Genomic DNA, 16,897 nt, shown 5'->3' on the forward strand with positions numbered 1-16,897 from the left:
ACGTAACAGTGCTTATAGTAATGCCATTTATAATGATGCTAGATTGCTGTCAGACTGCCTCGCTAATACAGGTGCATGCTTTATTGCGCAGTCAAAGTATACAAACATATTTTTGTTCTCCATCACTGCCTTGGTGCATTTGGTTTTACACGTACCCACACCTGTGAATTCACAGTATATGTTTCTTTCACCCTTTTAACAAATCCTTTGCAGGTTAAACACCAGCACTCGACCCAGGGCAGGATTCTGCCTTGGATTCCTAGAAAAGATCAGCATATAACCTCAACATGTCCTAGTCAGGTGACCTCTGATGTGTCACCTGGGCAGAGGAAGACGAGGCTGGCCTGCAGCGCCTCCAGCTGAACCTCCGGCTGGAAGTTGTGGACCTTCATGCTGATCAGGATCTGAGTCATGGCCATGGTCAGCTCATCCAGACTGGCCGTCCTGCAGACGCACAGACACAGGTTGAGAACATATCATTCCTCGAAGATTATAACTTCATAATAAACACGTTTGAAAATAAAAGCACTATAGACAAATGTGGACGATCTGTGAAAAAGTCTACTCCTTGTTGTGCTTTCATTTGACCCTTAATGACCCCCAAGTTGGACAAACTGTGTTTTTGCCCACCTTCCCTGGAAGAGCAGTTTGAGCAGATTACAGGCGCTGATGGAAACTTGAGCCGAGTTTGAGTGTCTCTTCATCATCTCCACTAAGTTGACATGAAGGCCACTGGACAGCAGCAGAGAGCACATCTTACCTGCAGACAGAGCAGGCAGACATTCACTGAACGAGCCAACAAAACATGCTGAACCTGAGATGATAAACCTGCAATAGGTCAAACCATCTGAGAATACAACATTGAGATATCCTAGAAGTTAACAAAAAAAGGCTAAATGTATACTCGTATAACAACCCTGATGTCTTTCTCTCTTATCAAATGAAAACAACCTCCATCATGAATGGTTGATGATTAACAAACATCATTAATGTTTTAGACCCACACTGGAAATGAATTGACTAAAAAAGGCTCAAAATCTAAAGTTGATGAAACCTTTATGTACAATTGTGTTCGTAAATCCAAATAAATGTTACCTAGAACTTTCCAAAAAATGTTTTTACATCTACATATTTAATATTTTCTTTGCAGGTTTATATCATGGCTACTCAAAAGTTAAGCTCAACCACTTTTCACATCATTGTAAGGTAAAAAAACGTTGATAATATAATTATCAAATATCATATAATTGCTTTAATCTCAATGATAGTGTTGGAGACTCACTGTTGTGTGTGAGCAGTGTTGAGATGGCACTGGTAGCAGCTTGAAACACTCGGGGAGAGGAGGAGTGGAGCAGCATGGCCACCATCAGCTGTCTGTGGACAGGAGTCCTGAAAACACACCACGGGCAACAAGGACATTAAATCCCTTTATAAGACATATTCATTCATGTCTTATTCAACCCTGATGACATGAAAAACAAGACGTGCACAACACTTAATTATGCAGAATCTGATTTCCTGCATTCTCCTGATCTAAAAAGAGGTCAATTTATAATTCCTTTGGGCTTTTAAAGGTCACCTATCATGTAAAATCCACTTCTTCATGTCTCTTCTACATCAACATGTGTCCCCTCTTCTTCATGTCTCTTCTACATCAACATGTGTCCCCTCTTCTTCATGTCTCTTCTACATCAACATGTGTCCCCTCTTCTTCATGTCTCTTCTACATCAACATGTGTCCCCTCTTCTTCATGTCTCTTCTACATCAACATGTGTCCCTCATCTTCATGTCTCTTCTACATCAACATGTGTCCCCTCTTCTTCATGTCTCTTCTACATCAACATGTGTCCCCTCTTCTCATGTCTCTTCTACATCAACATGTGTCCCCTCTTCTTCACGTCTCTTCTACATCAACATGTGTCCCCTCATCTTCATGTCTCTTCTACATCAACATGTGTCCCCTCTTCTACATCAACATGTGTCCCCTCATCTTCATGTCTCTTCTACATCAACATGTGTCCCCTCTTCTTCATCAACATGTGTCCCCTCTTCTTCATGTCTCTTCTACATCAACATGTGTCCCCTCTTCTTCATGTCTCTTCTACATCAACATGTGTCCTCTCTTCTTCATGTCTCTTCTACATCAACATGTGTACCCTCTTCTCCATGTCTCTTCTTACATCAACATGTGTCCCTCTTCTTCATGTCTCTTCTACATCAACATGTGTCCCCTCTTCTTCATGTCTCTTCTACATCAACATGTGTCCCCTCTTCTCCATGTCTCTTCTACATCAACATGTGTCCCTCTTCTTCATGTCTCTTCTACATCAACATGTGTCCCCTCTTCTTCATGTCTCTTCTACATCAACATGTGTCCCCTCTTCTCCATGTCTCTTCTACATCAACATGTGTCCCCTCTTCTTCATGTCTCTTCTACATCAACATGTGTCCCCTCTTCTTCATGTCTCTTCTACATCAACATGTGTCCCCTCTTCTTCATGTCTCTTCTACATCAACATGTGTCCCCTCTTCTTCATGTCTCTTCTACATCAACATGTGTCCCCTCTTCTTCATGTCTCTTCTACATCAACATGTGTCCCCTCTTCTTCATGTCTCTTCTACATCAACATGTGTCCCCTCTTCTTCATGTCTCTTCTACATCAACATGTGTCCCCTCTGTGGAAAGAGACTCTGAAAGTTTCAGGAACAAAGATTCTCTCTCTTTTTGTCCTGATCCATTTCTATAAAAACCTGTCTGAAAATGAGCTGATCAGATTTTGGCCACTTTATGATGTCATAACGATGTTTTGTCTTGTGTAACCATTAGCCAATCAGCAACCAAGGTAACCCCCCCACCCCACCTTATCACCTGAATCTCCTCCTAGAGCACCATTGAGTTCTTTTTAACCAAATATCTATATCTGAGATCTATAATAAAGTCATGAAAAACAGTATGATAGGGGACCTTTAAGTGTTGAAATCCTCAGACAGTGGTACCTCTCTTCCTGCTCCTCCTCTGAATGCTTCACTCCATGCAGAAGCAGATTATGGATGGCCCAGCTGGCAGCTTCCTGAGGCAGCAGAAAGGATTGATGCAAGTTAGAGACTGTTAAAAAAGTGCTCCTTTGTGAAATATGGTCTGTAGCTGGAAGGACTGAAGCACTTTTTGTACATAGCTACAGTGTAGAAATGTCAATGAAAATCTGAGGTCACAGGCTCCTCCAACAGTGCAACACATTTAAACAGATAAAATAGTGCAAGTAAATACAAATAAAATATGATAGAAATAGTGCAAGGAGAGTCTATATACAATTAATTGGAATATGATATATTAAATAAATAATTTGTAAGTTGAAAACAGATGAATGTTATGGATGTCCTTTCAAACGTTCAGGTGTTTAACAGTCTTATGGCCTGTGGAATGAAACTGTCCCTGAGTCTGGTGCTTTTAGACCTGATGATAGACAGAACAGTTTGTGGCTGGGGTGATGGGGGTCTTTTATTGAGACTTGACTTGACACTGGAGACTGACCTGAACGTCTGGATCCGCGGCGTGGAGCTCCAGCGCCGAGCAGCAGGCCTCCATCCAGCCCAGACCCATGTCCTCCACCTCCTCCCGACCCCTGTTCTCCTCCGCCTCCCCCTCCTCCAGACCCTGCTCCGCCACGGCTTTGTTCTGCACGATGGTCGCGGCTAACAGACGTAGAGAATGCCGTGTGAATAACTCCACTGTACGAGATATTATCACAGCATATCAGCGACGTGCAGTCAGGGGAGGCAGGGGAGGCAGAGCCTCACCTGTCATACTCCAATGTAACGGAAAAACAACTAAAGAAAAACTAAATAATAAGAAAATGTCTCCACTGATCTGTGTTGTAAATGTGATTTCTGTATGATTCCAATCGCTTTTTATAGTCAAAATCAGCAAATTGGCCGAGCTCCGCTACAACTACAACATGGGAGCGATGAGGAGTGAGGCAGGGACGAGCTCTGCCTCACGTAAGCCCACAGACACGTCACCCCACAGAAACGGGCTGGAAAGCGGGCCCTAAGCGCATGCCTGCACCATCTCACTGTATGTCACCAATGTAATGTGTGTAGATCCCTTTATTACATTTATCCTCGCCATCCATAGTCTCTAAATAACTTATTTCACGTATATATGATATTTAGGCTCGCTGGTCTCATCATACAACGGCAATGAAAAAAGCATCAGGGGAGGCAGCCATAACCTCTGCCACACTGAAGGGAGCGCACGTGAGCCCACAGGTTCTTGTTGCTACTGTTATTCTACGCAGACGCAAACAACAAGCTAGACTTTTGAAACTACAGGAAGATAAGGAGGACTTTTACAAAAATGTAATGGAGATTGTTGTCCAGAAGGAGAGCATGGACTTCATCTTCAAGTCAAGGTAAGACCCCAATTGTAATGAAAATGGGATCTTACTAAGAAAGAACAATCCAATATTTAGATGTTGGGTATCCTTTTGTTGAACAGTGTTTAAAATGAATCGAAGCATCAGACTAAAAAAGCTTTTGAAAATAACCGAACATTTCGATTAAGGTCAAAATATAATATTTGTAAATCTAACTCTGAAAGAGTCAGTGCCTCACCTTCCTGAACCTCACCGCACGTCACTGCAGCATATTCTATCCTTATCAACAGCCGTGTGCTGAAAAACATACAACTTGTCCTTCACAGACAATCAATTTATGTGCAATTTTCTACTGAGGACTCATTGTTAATCCTCTGATGGCTGTGTTTGTGCAGCTTGTTGGGAATATCTCGTAGTTGACAAAGCTCGATACATAGCTGGTTAGAAATAAGGTCAAAGAAAAGTAGTCTGTTGACTTTAAGTGGGTTCAATCTCCTGGATATCGATCTATTGTTTTGGTTCAAAGACTAGAAACTACAGACAAGAGTTGTTGAGCTTGACAACGACAGGCTTCTTTACCTCCAATAGATTCTAAATAACTGTGTGTAGTATCATTTATCTTCTTCGTATAACACTGCCGTGTGATGTTATGTTGAGGTTCAGGCATTGTTCTGTTTTCATCAGTGTGGGTATAAATACAGGGGTTAAATATAGTGTGTGTGTGTGTGTGTGTGTGTGTGTGTGTGTGTGTGTGTGTGTGTGTGTGTGTGTGTGTGTGTGTGTGTGTGTGTGTGGTCTAGCATTACTATACTTGTGGGGACCTAAATCTGTTTACATAGTCACGTGTGGGGACTCGCCTCCCTTATGGGGTCAAATAGGAGGTCCCCATGAGGGGAGTCATTCATTTTAGGGTGAAGACTTGGTTAGGTTTAGGGTTAGGGTTAGGCATGTGTTGGTTATGGTTAGGATAAGTCTCCAGGAAATGCATGAAAGTCAATGTAATGTCCCCTGAAGTGATGTATACATGGTATGTGTGTGTGTGTGTGTGTGTGTGTGTGTGTGTGTGTGGTGTGTGTGTGTGTGTGTGTGTGTGTGTGTGTGTGTGTTGTGTGTGTGTGTGTGTGTGTGAGTGTGTGTGTGTGTGTGTCCTCACTCAGGTCAGCCAGGCAGGACAGAGCAGCCGCCTGCAACTTGGCGTTGTCGGGGAAACGCTGACAGGCTCTCACTACGATCCTCTGCACCCCGTTCAGAACCAGGATGTTGTAGTAACTCTCTACGAGGAGACACGAAAACAAGCACACCCTGGATAAAACAGGTGCCTTTATTGACCCCTTTAATCTTAATGTGTTCACTGGCAAACACATCAGGATGAATACAATCCAAACACTGCTGGAATAATAGTGAGGGTTCATTGATTTAGCAAACAGAGTTATCACTGAACGTCAACAAGTGAAGAGATACTCAGTTATTCATTGTCAGAGAAACTGAGGGTTATTAAATGTTGAACACAATACACACTAAAGTAAACTATGAACATATGCAAACAAAACATATATGTACTATGTTATTCCTAGTGTACTTAAACAATAACACAAAACAGATAAATAGTATCTCTTCAGGTGTTCAGAAACTAGATACCTTTTCTAGTCCTCTATTGTAACATTTGGATCTATTCAACTTGGACATAGGGACAAAATGGCTGAAACCAACAACACATTTATCCACAAAATAGACCAACTAAAATGTTGTTGGGGGAGTTAGAGGGTGATCAAGATGCGACTTAAAGGTCACCAATTATGCAAAATCCACTTCTTCATGTCTCTTCTACATCAACATGTGTCCCCTCTTCTTCATGTCTCTTCTACATCAACATGTGTCCCCTCTTCTTCATGTCTATTCTACATCAACATGTGTCCCCTCTTCTCCATGTCTCTTCTACATCAACATGTGTCCCCTCTTCTTCATGTCTCCTATCAACATGTGTCCCCTCTTCTTCATGTTCTTCTACATCAACATGTGTCCCTCTTTTCATGTCTCTCTACATCAACATGTGTCCCTCTTCTTCATGTCTCTTCTACATCAACATGTGTCCCCTCTTCTTCATGTCTCTTCTCATCAACATGTGTCCCCTCTTCTCATGTCTCTTCTACATCAACATGTGTCCCTCTTCTTCATGTCTCTTCTACATCAACATGTGTCCTTCTCTTCATGTCTTTCTACATCAACATGTGTCCCCTCTCTTCATGTCTCTTCTACATCAACATGTGTCCCCTCTTCTTCATGTCTCTTCTTCATCAACATGTGTCCCTCTTCTTCATGTCTCTTCTACATCAACACGTGTCCCCTCTTCTTCATGTCTCTTCTACTCAACAGTGTCCCTCTTCTTCATGTCTCTTCTACATCAACACGTGTCCCCTCTTCTTCATGTCTCTTCTACATCAACATGTCCCCTCTTCTTCATGTCTCTTCTACATCAACATGTGTCCCTCTTCATCATGTCTTATACATCAACATGTGTCCCCTCTTCTTCATGTCTCTTACATCAACATGTGTCCCCTCTTCTTCATGTCTCTTCTACATCAACAGTGTCCCTCTTCTTCATGTCTCTTCTACATCAACATGTGTCCCCTCTTCTCATGTCTCTTTCTACATCAACATGTGTCCCCTCTTCTCATGTCTCTTTATTCATCAACATGTGCCCTCTCTTCATGTCTCTTCTACATCAACATGTGTCCCCTCTTCTTCATGTCTCTTTCTACATCAACATGTGTCCCCTCTTCTTCATGTCTCTTCTACATCAACATGTGTCCCCTCTTCTCATGTCTCTTCTACATCAACATGTGTCCCCTCTTCTCATGTCTTCTACATCAAACATGTCCTCTTCTTCTTCATGTCTCTTCTACATCAACATGTGTCCCCTCTTTTCATGTCTCTTCTACATCAACATGTGTCCCCTCTTCTCATGTCTCTTCTCAACATGTGTCCCTCTTCTTCATGTCTCTTACATCAACACGTGTCCCCTCTTCTTCATGTCTCTTCTACATCAACATGTGTCCCCTCTTCTTCATGTCTCTTCTATATCAACATGTGTCCCCTCTTCTTCATGTCTCTTCTACATCAACATGTGTCCCCTCTTCTCCATGTCTCTTCTACATCAACATGTGTCCCCTCTTCTCCATGTCTCTTCTACATCAACATGTGTCCCCTCTTCTTCATGTCTCTTCTACATCAACATGTGTCCCCTCTTCTTCATGTCTCTTCTACATCAACATGTGTCCCCTCTGTGGAAAGAGACTCTGAAAGTTTCAGGAAAAAAGATTCTCTCTCTTTTTGATCTATTTCTATAAAAACCTGTCTGAAAATGAGCTGATCAGATTTTGGCCACTTTATGATGTCATAACGATGTGTTGTCTTGTGTAACCATTAGCCAATCAGCAACCAATGTAACCCCCCCCCCCCCCCCCTTATCACCTGAATCTCCTCTTAGAGCACCATTGTGTTCTTTCTAACCAAATGTCTCTCAGAGGGGCGTGGGGAGGGGCTCCTTATTTTCATCTAAAGTAACAGACAGAGAATCAGCACTTTGGAAACAGGGCTGAAACAGAAGGGATTATGGGTAATGCTGCAATGATCTATTTGGTGTTTGGAGTCAAACACTTCAGAGACATGTTCTGTATATATCTGAGACCTGTAATATATTGATGAAAAACAGTTTAATAGGGGAGCTTTAAGTTTTAATATAAGTTGTTGCACTCCGGCTCAGTGTGTAGAAGCGTAATCTGAGAGTCTGACCTGATGTGAAGCTCCTGAACAGGCAGCAGGCGGTCTCCTGAAGCCCCTCCTCCTCGGGGAAGGCGTCCATAGCTGCGATGACGAGGCTGTAGCAGCGAGACCCCCCCCGACATCAACATCTCCACGTTACTGCCTGAAGGACAAAAGGTCATAGACTCAGAACAATGACGCCATCTGCTTTATTTCAAATGACAACCTGCATGTTAGAAGTCAATAACTGAAGTTAACAGATTCAAGATGGACACAAACATTAAATATGAAACACAGTGCAGACAACCAGGAAGTCAGGAAAAGTCCCTCACAAACAACAGAACAGTCTGGAATCCCCCTCTGACAGTAATAACTTCTACATCTAAAGACACAGATTAAAGTGGAGAAACATGTTTGTGACTGAAGGTTTTCCACTTTTCCACTTTTCATTCAACTCCAGCTCCATTAATGCAGAATTTCCCCGGACTGATAAGAACTTCAGTGTTCAGCAATACCTGGAAAAAAGTCATATGTCACAAACAGACATGGCCTGTGTTTCATTGGACCAAAAAGAGGCTTTGCACACATAAATCGACAAGTGATTAAGCTTCTCTCAACACAGGAGGAACTCTAGCGGCGCTATCATGTGAAATAGCTTGGCCTTACTATCAGATAAGGTTATCACCGATTGATCACCGTTTCAGATCATAAAAAAGACAACATCCTCAAAAGCAGTGCGTAATGACATCATTATCGTACGTTTCAGGTCATTAAGAAACAATGTCACCTTTACAAAATCTAGAGAGAATGAAAACATGTCCTTATCAGTACATATGTTGTTCTTTTATTGTCCAAATGGACGAGATCCTTTTGACAATCTTAACTTTTAAGAATTTCTGGCTAAAACGCCAATATTGTATCCATCTCAGACACTCTATTGGGAACAGGCCAGAAGGAGTTGTTTACTAAAGTCGTAGTAAATGCCCAAAATATCCTTTTAACTTGTGCAATGTAAAATATCTTTCAGTTCCTCTTTTTCCTTTCAGAGTGCATGTAATCTTGTAAAACAAATATTTCGGGCCACCAACCAAATGATCGATTACATAATGATGTGTTTTTATGACAAATACGCAGAGCCTCACTTAATGAGTTTCTGTGTTCTTCCCCATGAGGGAGTTTCCGTGTCTCTATTTTCCTCAAACAAAACTCAACAGCTGTTGTTACTCTGGAGCATAACGCCACCCATTCTACTGTTCGAGGCATAATCTAATTACCATCAAGACAATTCAAAAAGCCTAACAGTGATATCATCATCGTCTGGTGGGGTTATATACAGTAGGTCGTGTGAAATAGGAAATACAAGGTTTGATCTTATGTGCTTCTTTTATGTGTTTAAACACATGTGAAAGAGGCACATTCATGCACTGAATCTATCCATGTATCCTCAACAAACTAAGGTTTACTTAAATACTACTACTATTTAGTTGCTTTTTGTCTCTTTTAGACGTCACAAACATTCTGAGGGATGTCCTGAGGTCTCACCGATGCGGGCCAGAGGCAGCAGAACCTTCATGGCCTGCAGCAGCAGCTCGGGGCTGTCGGAGAACCTCTGCAGAGCCGCTAGAACCACAACGTGATCCTGGTTCTCCACAAACTCCACCAGGTGCTCATCACTCACTGGAAACACAGGCACGAGAAAGATGTTCAGTGTATGGACACAGGCAAATGGAATAATGTTAAGAAAAGGCTAGCTAAAATGCTAATATGTGAGCATGTCACTCTTCAAACGGTGCTGTTAAAGTGATATGTACATGCTAAGTGTAGGCCTATTAACAGGTACAGTTCAGCCCAAAGCAATACATCCAGATCATTTGGATTGGAGATATTGGGCGTAGTGATATCTGCCTCTCTCCAAAATAATGGCAATGTCTCGTTCCAGAAACTATGACTACTCAAGATAATCCACAAAACACTGTTGTGAGCAGTTTCAAGTAGGAACTGTTTTATTTCTACCAGATTACACCCACAGCGTATCAGTGCAAGAAGCTTGTGCTCACTTGTTGGGGAATGTGCTGTAGATAAAAAACTATGTAAATGTTTATATTATAGGTGAAACTGTTCCTGTAACTTGCTATTTGAAGCTTATTAGAAGGCAGAGATGGATGATAATGTTACCTTTAGGCTAAACCCAAGTGCAGCTTAGATTGACAAAGCATAGTCTAGAACAGGGGGGTCAAACTCAAATACACAGTGGGCCAAAATGTTAAAATGGGTACTAGTCGAGGGGTGGACTGGTTCAATGTTTATAGCAAAACTTATTGAAATGAACTTATTGCACATATTAAACCTGGAACTAACAAAGCTTAAATGATTGCCTATAAAAACAACATGAAACATTAAATAATCAGTTGCATTCATTTCTTATGGCTCTACCTGCAGCTTTTCCAGAGTCATTTCTTATGAGTACATTTCTCCACAGGCCAACAACAGCTTCAACAAAACAAACCAAACATGCCCTGTTGTCGTGAGAGAAAAAGTGCAGAAGGAAACATCCATTAAACTCAGTGCTGCTCTGTGATGCTAGTTCAGATACTTGGCATCTCATCTTGGGGGCAAGTTCATCAATGTTTGGGCTCAGGCTCTGAGCGGAGGAGACCCTCAGGATTGAGTGAAGGTGTGCGTGCAATATACCGGAGGACCAGATCTAATAGTGATTAGAAATGATCCTGCGGGCCGAAATTAAATCCACCAAGGGCCTGATTTGGCCCCCGGGCCTTGAGTTTGACACATGTGGGTTAGACAAATGTGAGGCGAGTCAAATTGGATGATGTGAAGCTGAACTTACAAATATCCTCAAACAGCCAACTAAGGAATAATAAACCTTAGTTTACCTATTTTGTATTCGGGCAAACGTTGATGGTAAGATAAGAATAAATCTACATAATGAGCCTCACGGGGACTCTTCAGAAGCGTTTAGAGTAGAATAATATTTAAAAGTCAGATTTGACTGTCACTCTAGTCTAGTATATGACCTTTAACATCTCAACAAGGACAAAGGACATGCATGTTACTCCACACCCGAGTGCATTAGAGGTCAAACTGAGTCCCTGCTCACCTCCCTCCTCCAGCAGCAGCTGCAGCGCGGCACAGCCCTGGAGCTGCACCTCCTCACTGCTGGGGAACATCTTCATCGCCTGCACCACCAGGACAAACACATCCTCCTCATCCTCCTCCAGCACCAGCCGAAGAATCATGTCTGCAGAAACAAGATTTGAACACATGTACAAGTTAGTTTGGGAAACGGCACTATGTGTTTAGGAAGTGAATATCTCATTGTTTGTTTAGAACAAATGAAGTATTAATTGGTACTATCTCATTTAACCCGTGTGTGGTGTTCACATTTGTGTTACTCAGCCAGTGTTCGTGGGTCTGGTGGACCCGCTGCCTTTTTGGGCTTCAAGTCAACACAATCAAACTATTTTATATTTACTTCATCCCAATTACAAGCAATATAAACAGCATGGTTCATATTTGCCCCTTTTGTTAGATCACATTAATGAATGAAAGTGCTGCTTGTTTTTTTGCCCGCTGACCGGCTGGTGCTGTGGCTCGTCTTTTTGTTGTAACTAGCTGATGCTCAATCTCATCCTCTTCTTCAAAGTCACTGTCAGACTTCTCAGAAATGTGATCCTCGCATTCTGAAACCTCTTCCTCCACATCATCATCATCATCAAATGGTTCTCTCTCTTCCAGAACCATTTGAAGGCCCTCTGAGCAGAGCATCTTTTGGCCATCTTGATCAGTTGTGATAAGGACGCAAACTGCCTCAAACTTGCAGCTGCGGGAAAGTGTGAAAAGTTTGGTTCCCGTAAAACATAATGCGGGAATGTGAGAGCAGACCGGTGTCCGTGCTTGAATGTATCAACAATGTTGCCACCTTGATATAAGAATATCTCTTCAGAGTTCATCTCAGAGTTCTTTCTCCTTTGGCGTTATTTGAATATTTCCGTCAGAAGCAGGAAGTCCTCGGCTTGCTTAATGAATGATCCTTGCAGTGAACCCACTGACCTTGTGGAGTCACAGACAAGTGGAGACAGTTTGCAGACCATGTGATCTAACCCTCTTAGGTGAACCTTTATTGGAAGCTTCACATCACACAAAGCAGGGTGGAATATAGGTCACAGACAAAGATCTTCTCTAGATGGAGATGAAATATATGTGATTGAATTTGATCGTTTTCTTGAGAGTTTTTAGGCCACAGTTAAAGAAATGTAGATGTTCATCTCGATGTTATGGCAAAGTGCTTTGGTTGAACACATCTGCTTATTGTTGGTTTGGTTTATTTCTTTCTCAACTGTACATGCTTCTCATACGGTTCCTCACACATTTAAACTACATTTACAGTTTGACTCTTCTTTCTTGCTGAAAGTCTTTATTTGTATTTAGTACTTTATTTATTTTAGTTTCAGACAATAATACAGTACAAAATATCACATTCACAATTTCAGTTTCAGTACCACTCTTATCTTATTACGCTGAAAGTCTTTATGAACCATATACTTTCAAGTTTCTTTTTTATATTGATCCGTGACTTTGCCGTCTTAATCAAATATTCAAATCAGATGAAAAATCAAATGTAAAATCACAACCTATTAGCTAGGCTCTAATGCACAGCAAAAGCTTTTAAATTCTCTTTCTACTTTTGTCATATTTAGTAGGAGTGGTCATGTTTTTTAGCATACAGTATCTGCTGTGTTGTTGTTATTGTTGTCGTTTACCTGATCTGAGCAGGAGAGCCAGCGCTCTGAGTCCCACCATGGTCACTCTGCAGTCTGAGCTGTACTGAGAGAACACCTTCAGGATCTGCCTGGAAACACATCAGGACAAGAGAAGGATTAGCCAGAGCTGAAGCCAAGACGAAACGGGATTCAAGAGTGAGACTCGAGTCAATTCCATCCTTTTACTGTCTGTATACAGAGGCCTAATGTTTGGAAAGGTACAGGAATTTTGATGTCATGCTTTTCTGGTTATTACCCGTCCCCTTGTGTTATGAAGGTTTTTCTGCATGTGAACGGTCTGCAGAGTCACAACCCCTCAAAGTACACACTGTAGCGAGTACAACTCTAACACAGAGAAGACCTGTCTGTGCTGCCCCAGAACGCCTCGTTGGAGATTTCTCTTTTTCCATTTGTTTATTCCGGGAACCAAAATGGACCAATCCACGGAGCTCCTCACACACCAGGACCTTTAGCGTACATTTTCAACTAACAGGGAGTCCCATTGACTTGCATAGAGCTCCCTGGTTGGTAATAGACGAGTTGCGATGGCGGAGAAATGCTCTCCGCAGACCCAGACCCATTCTCACAGCGTTATAAACCTTTTTCTTTCTCAATATCAAGCCACACTTATTGTTTTCACTTCGGCTGTGAGTGTTTGTGTGCTCAGGATGAGTTTCGCGCTGTCCCGCTGTATCGCCGACCCGGAAACCACACCAGTAAGCCAGCGCACTGAGCAGCGAGCCTCGCAACGCCCCGACCAATCAGAGCACATTGGGCTCACAGGGAGGGGGGGGGCAGGAGCTCCAACAAGCCGTTTAGGACAGAGAGTGAATACACATACTATACAGAGATGCTGTATGAGAAACCAATGGGAGTTTGGAACATTGCACAACATAAATCTATTCTAGTAGACCTCAACAATGGAAATATGTTCAGTAGAAATGGCCATGACATGGGACCTTTAAAGCTCTGCATGTCATTAGGCTCAAAAAGTATTCTACAGCCTCTATTAATCCGAGCACACTTCTTGGAACAGCTTGGTGAAATACAAAGTGATTTAGAGGAAATGTTAGACAGCGATACAAAAAGGGACTGAAAAGGTGAATAGGGAAAAGACAATATCAGGTCAAACTGACATTGTGTTCTGTAATATAACCACAGCTGATTCTGTGCGATGAACAGGAACTGAAAATTGTGTACATATCATTTGTACCCAGATTTTCTTAAAGTCAACATCTATTAAGGTCATCTGGACACTCATGATGATGGTATTGATGACACAAAGTTGGATTTAAAATGGTCTACTATAAATATTTACCGATACACATATTCTAATAAACCTTCAAATAAAAAAAACTCACATTATATATATTATTATATGATTAATGAAACTGTATTTCCAAATGTTAGGCAACTCTCAAAACTTTCACTATTATTCTCACTTCTATTTGGAACACTAACCATGTTTATGAGGATGTGACTCATGTCTAAAGTAACAAGACGTAGGGTGCGTTTCACTTCGGTTAAATGGATTCCTTGCGTCCCTCACTTGCGTCGTCTAGTCCCTCCCACCAGGGAAGCACGGAGGGACGCAAGGAAACCACGAGAAGCAGGGAAATGAGTTTTAAGAGCAATGGGACGTCCTTTCCTCCGGAGCGTCACGTGAAGCGACGTCCGTTTGTGATGACGCCGCACAGCTGATCGTCTGACAGCAGCCAGATCGGTGCATGCGCTGCATCGTCCAATCAGTGAGCGATACACAGTAAGGGGCCGGGGCGAGTGTCTGAGGGTTTCACCGGAGGATGGTCCGGTAGTTCCTCGATTATCGCTCCTCGGTCCTCCGGCACAAATAAGGCCACTGGGACGCTACTCAAGATGGCGCAGACAAATCAACTTCCGGTGACACCGAGCCCGAGGAGCGAGGAAATGAAAAATAAGAGAAGTGGAACGCAACCAACGAGTTTACAGCCATGCTAAACGTTATGTGAGGTTGTACCGAGCTACAGCGATGCTTTGAGGGAGAACGAATGCACCATCAGTACGAATATCTTGACTTACTGGTGCACTCCCAGGACCTCCCACTCCATGGCGGCCTGCAGAGGTCTTGTCAGCTGCTCCAGAGTGTCGGGGCAGATTTCAATCAGCCGGCACAGCAATGACCATCCCACCTGTGGGGAGGAAATCACACCGTCACACACTCAAGCAGTCAAACTGTCGGAATAAGAAAAAGACAGATGTAGTAAAAACCTTGAATTTCGAACTGAAATCTATTCTATTTGTTCACTGTGTTCAATGTCTATATTTACTTGTATTATGCTCAGGCCATTTTCCACCTGAGGACACAAAGGTGCAAAACGTGTTTGACTCCACGGTAGCAAAGCCAAAATCAATGAGCTCTTGTATTCATCTGACAGAAAACTATTAAGGCAGGATCATTTTACTTGATGTAAAGCAAACTGCTGAACAGTAAGAGACAAAATCATGCATGAATGGGTTGCACGTTAAAAGAGGTATCAAACAACAATGTCTCAACATATAGATTTGGAGAAACCATTCTTAACTCAACATTTGTTTGACTGTTAATTCATTGTAATGTTATAGTTGTGCTGATAAACATATACAAGTATTTGTGTGTTGATCTATGCTTTATAAATGTGAGTGCGATAGAGACTATGTAATATTTGTTGTGTCTTTACAAATGTAAAGTTGTAAAGCATGGACTCCAGGATACTCTGCAACGTCTACAGGTGCATAGAGAGCATCCTGACCTCCTACAGGTGCTAGAGAGGATCCTGACCTTCTACAGGTGCTAGAGAGGATCCTGACCTTCTACAGGTGCACCAGAGAGAGGATCCTGACCTTCTACAGGTGCACCATAGAGAGCATCCTGACCTTCTACAGGTGCTAGAGAGGATCCTGACCTTCTACAGGTGCTAGAGAGGATCCTGACCTTCTACAGGTGCTAGAGAGGATCCTGACCTTCTACAGGTGCACCAGAGAGAGGATCCTGACCTTCTACAGGTGCTCCATAGAGAGGATCCTGACCTTCTACAGGTGCTAGAGAGGATCCTGACCTTCTACAGGTGCACCAGAGAGAGGATCCTGACCTTCTACAGGTGCACCATAGAGAGGATCCTGACCTTCTACAGGTGCACCATAGAGAGCATCCTGACCTTCTACAGGTGCTCCATAGAGAGGATCCTGACCTTCTACAGGTGCTAGAGAGGATCCTGACCTTCTACAGGTGCACCAGAGAGAGGATCCTGACCTTCTACAGGTGCACCATAGAGAGGATCCTGACCTTCTACAGGTGCACCATAGAGAGCATCCTGACCTTCTACAGGTGCTCCATAGAGAGCATCCTGACCTTCTACAGGTGCTCCATAGAGAGCATCCTGACCTTCTACAGGTGCTCCATAGAGAGCATCCTGACCTTCTACAGGTGCACCATAGAGAGCATCCTGACCTTCTACAGGTGCACCAGAGAGAGGATCCTGACCTTCTACAGGTGCACCATAGAGAGCATCCTGACCTTCTACAGGTGCACCATAGAGAGCATCCTGACCTTCTACAGGTGCACCATAGAGAGCATCCTGACCTTCTACAGGTGCACCATAGAGAGCATCCTGACCTTCTACAGGTGCACCATAGAGAGCATCCTGACCTTCTACAGGTGCTCCATGGAGAGCATCCTGACCTTCTACAGGTGCACCAGAGAGAGCATCCTGACCTTCTACAGGTGCTCCATGGAGAGCATCCTGACCTTCTACAGGTGCATCATAGAGAGGGTCCTGACCTCCTTCAGGTGCACCATAGAGAGCATCCTGACCTTCTACAGGTGCACCATAGAGAGCATCCTGACCTTCTACAGGTGCACCATAGAGAGCATCCTGACCTTCTACAGGTGCTCCATAGAGAGCATCCTGACCTTCTACAGGTGCTCCATAGAGAGCATCCTGACCTTCTACAGGTGCTCCATA

At 42.9% G+C, this 16,897-nt stretch overlaps 1 protein-coding gene across 1 annotated transcript in view; it reads right to left on the minus strand.

Annotated features, from left to right (window-relative positions):
• The window catches only part of lrrk2 (leucine-rich repeat kinase 2), a 66,765-nt gene that overhangs the window by 45,816 nt on the left and 4,052 nt on the right, over positions 1 to 16,897 (minus strand). Inside the window, 12 exon segments of the mRNA XM_034205552.1 lie at positions 320 to 444; positions 631 to 760; positions 1,283 to 1,389; positions 2,999 to 3,072; positions 3,534 to 3,694; positions 5,531 to 5,650; positions 8,170 to 8,275; positions 8,277 to 8,302; positions 9,682 to 9,816; positions 11,255 to 11,395; positions 12,918 to 13,006; positions 14,976 to 15,085. Of these exon segments, the coding sequence (XP_034061443.1) occupies positions 320 to 444; positions 631 to 760; positions 1,283 to 1,389; positions 2,999 to 3,072; positions 3,534 to 3,694; positions 5,531 to 5,650; positions 8,170 to 8,275; positions 8,277 to 8,302; positions 9,682 to 9,816; positions 11,255 to 11,395; positions 12,918 to 13,006; positions 14,976 to 15,085 (1,324 nt within the window).

Source organism: Gymnodraco acuticeps, unplaced genomic scaffold (assembly GCF_902827175.1).
Source record: "Gymnodraco acuticeps unplaced genomic scaffold, fGymAcu1.1, whole genome shotgun sequence".
Taxonomy (NCBI): Eukaryota; Metazoa; Chordata; class Actinopteri; order Perciformes; family Bathydraconidae; genus Gymnodraco; species Gymnodraco acuticeps.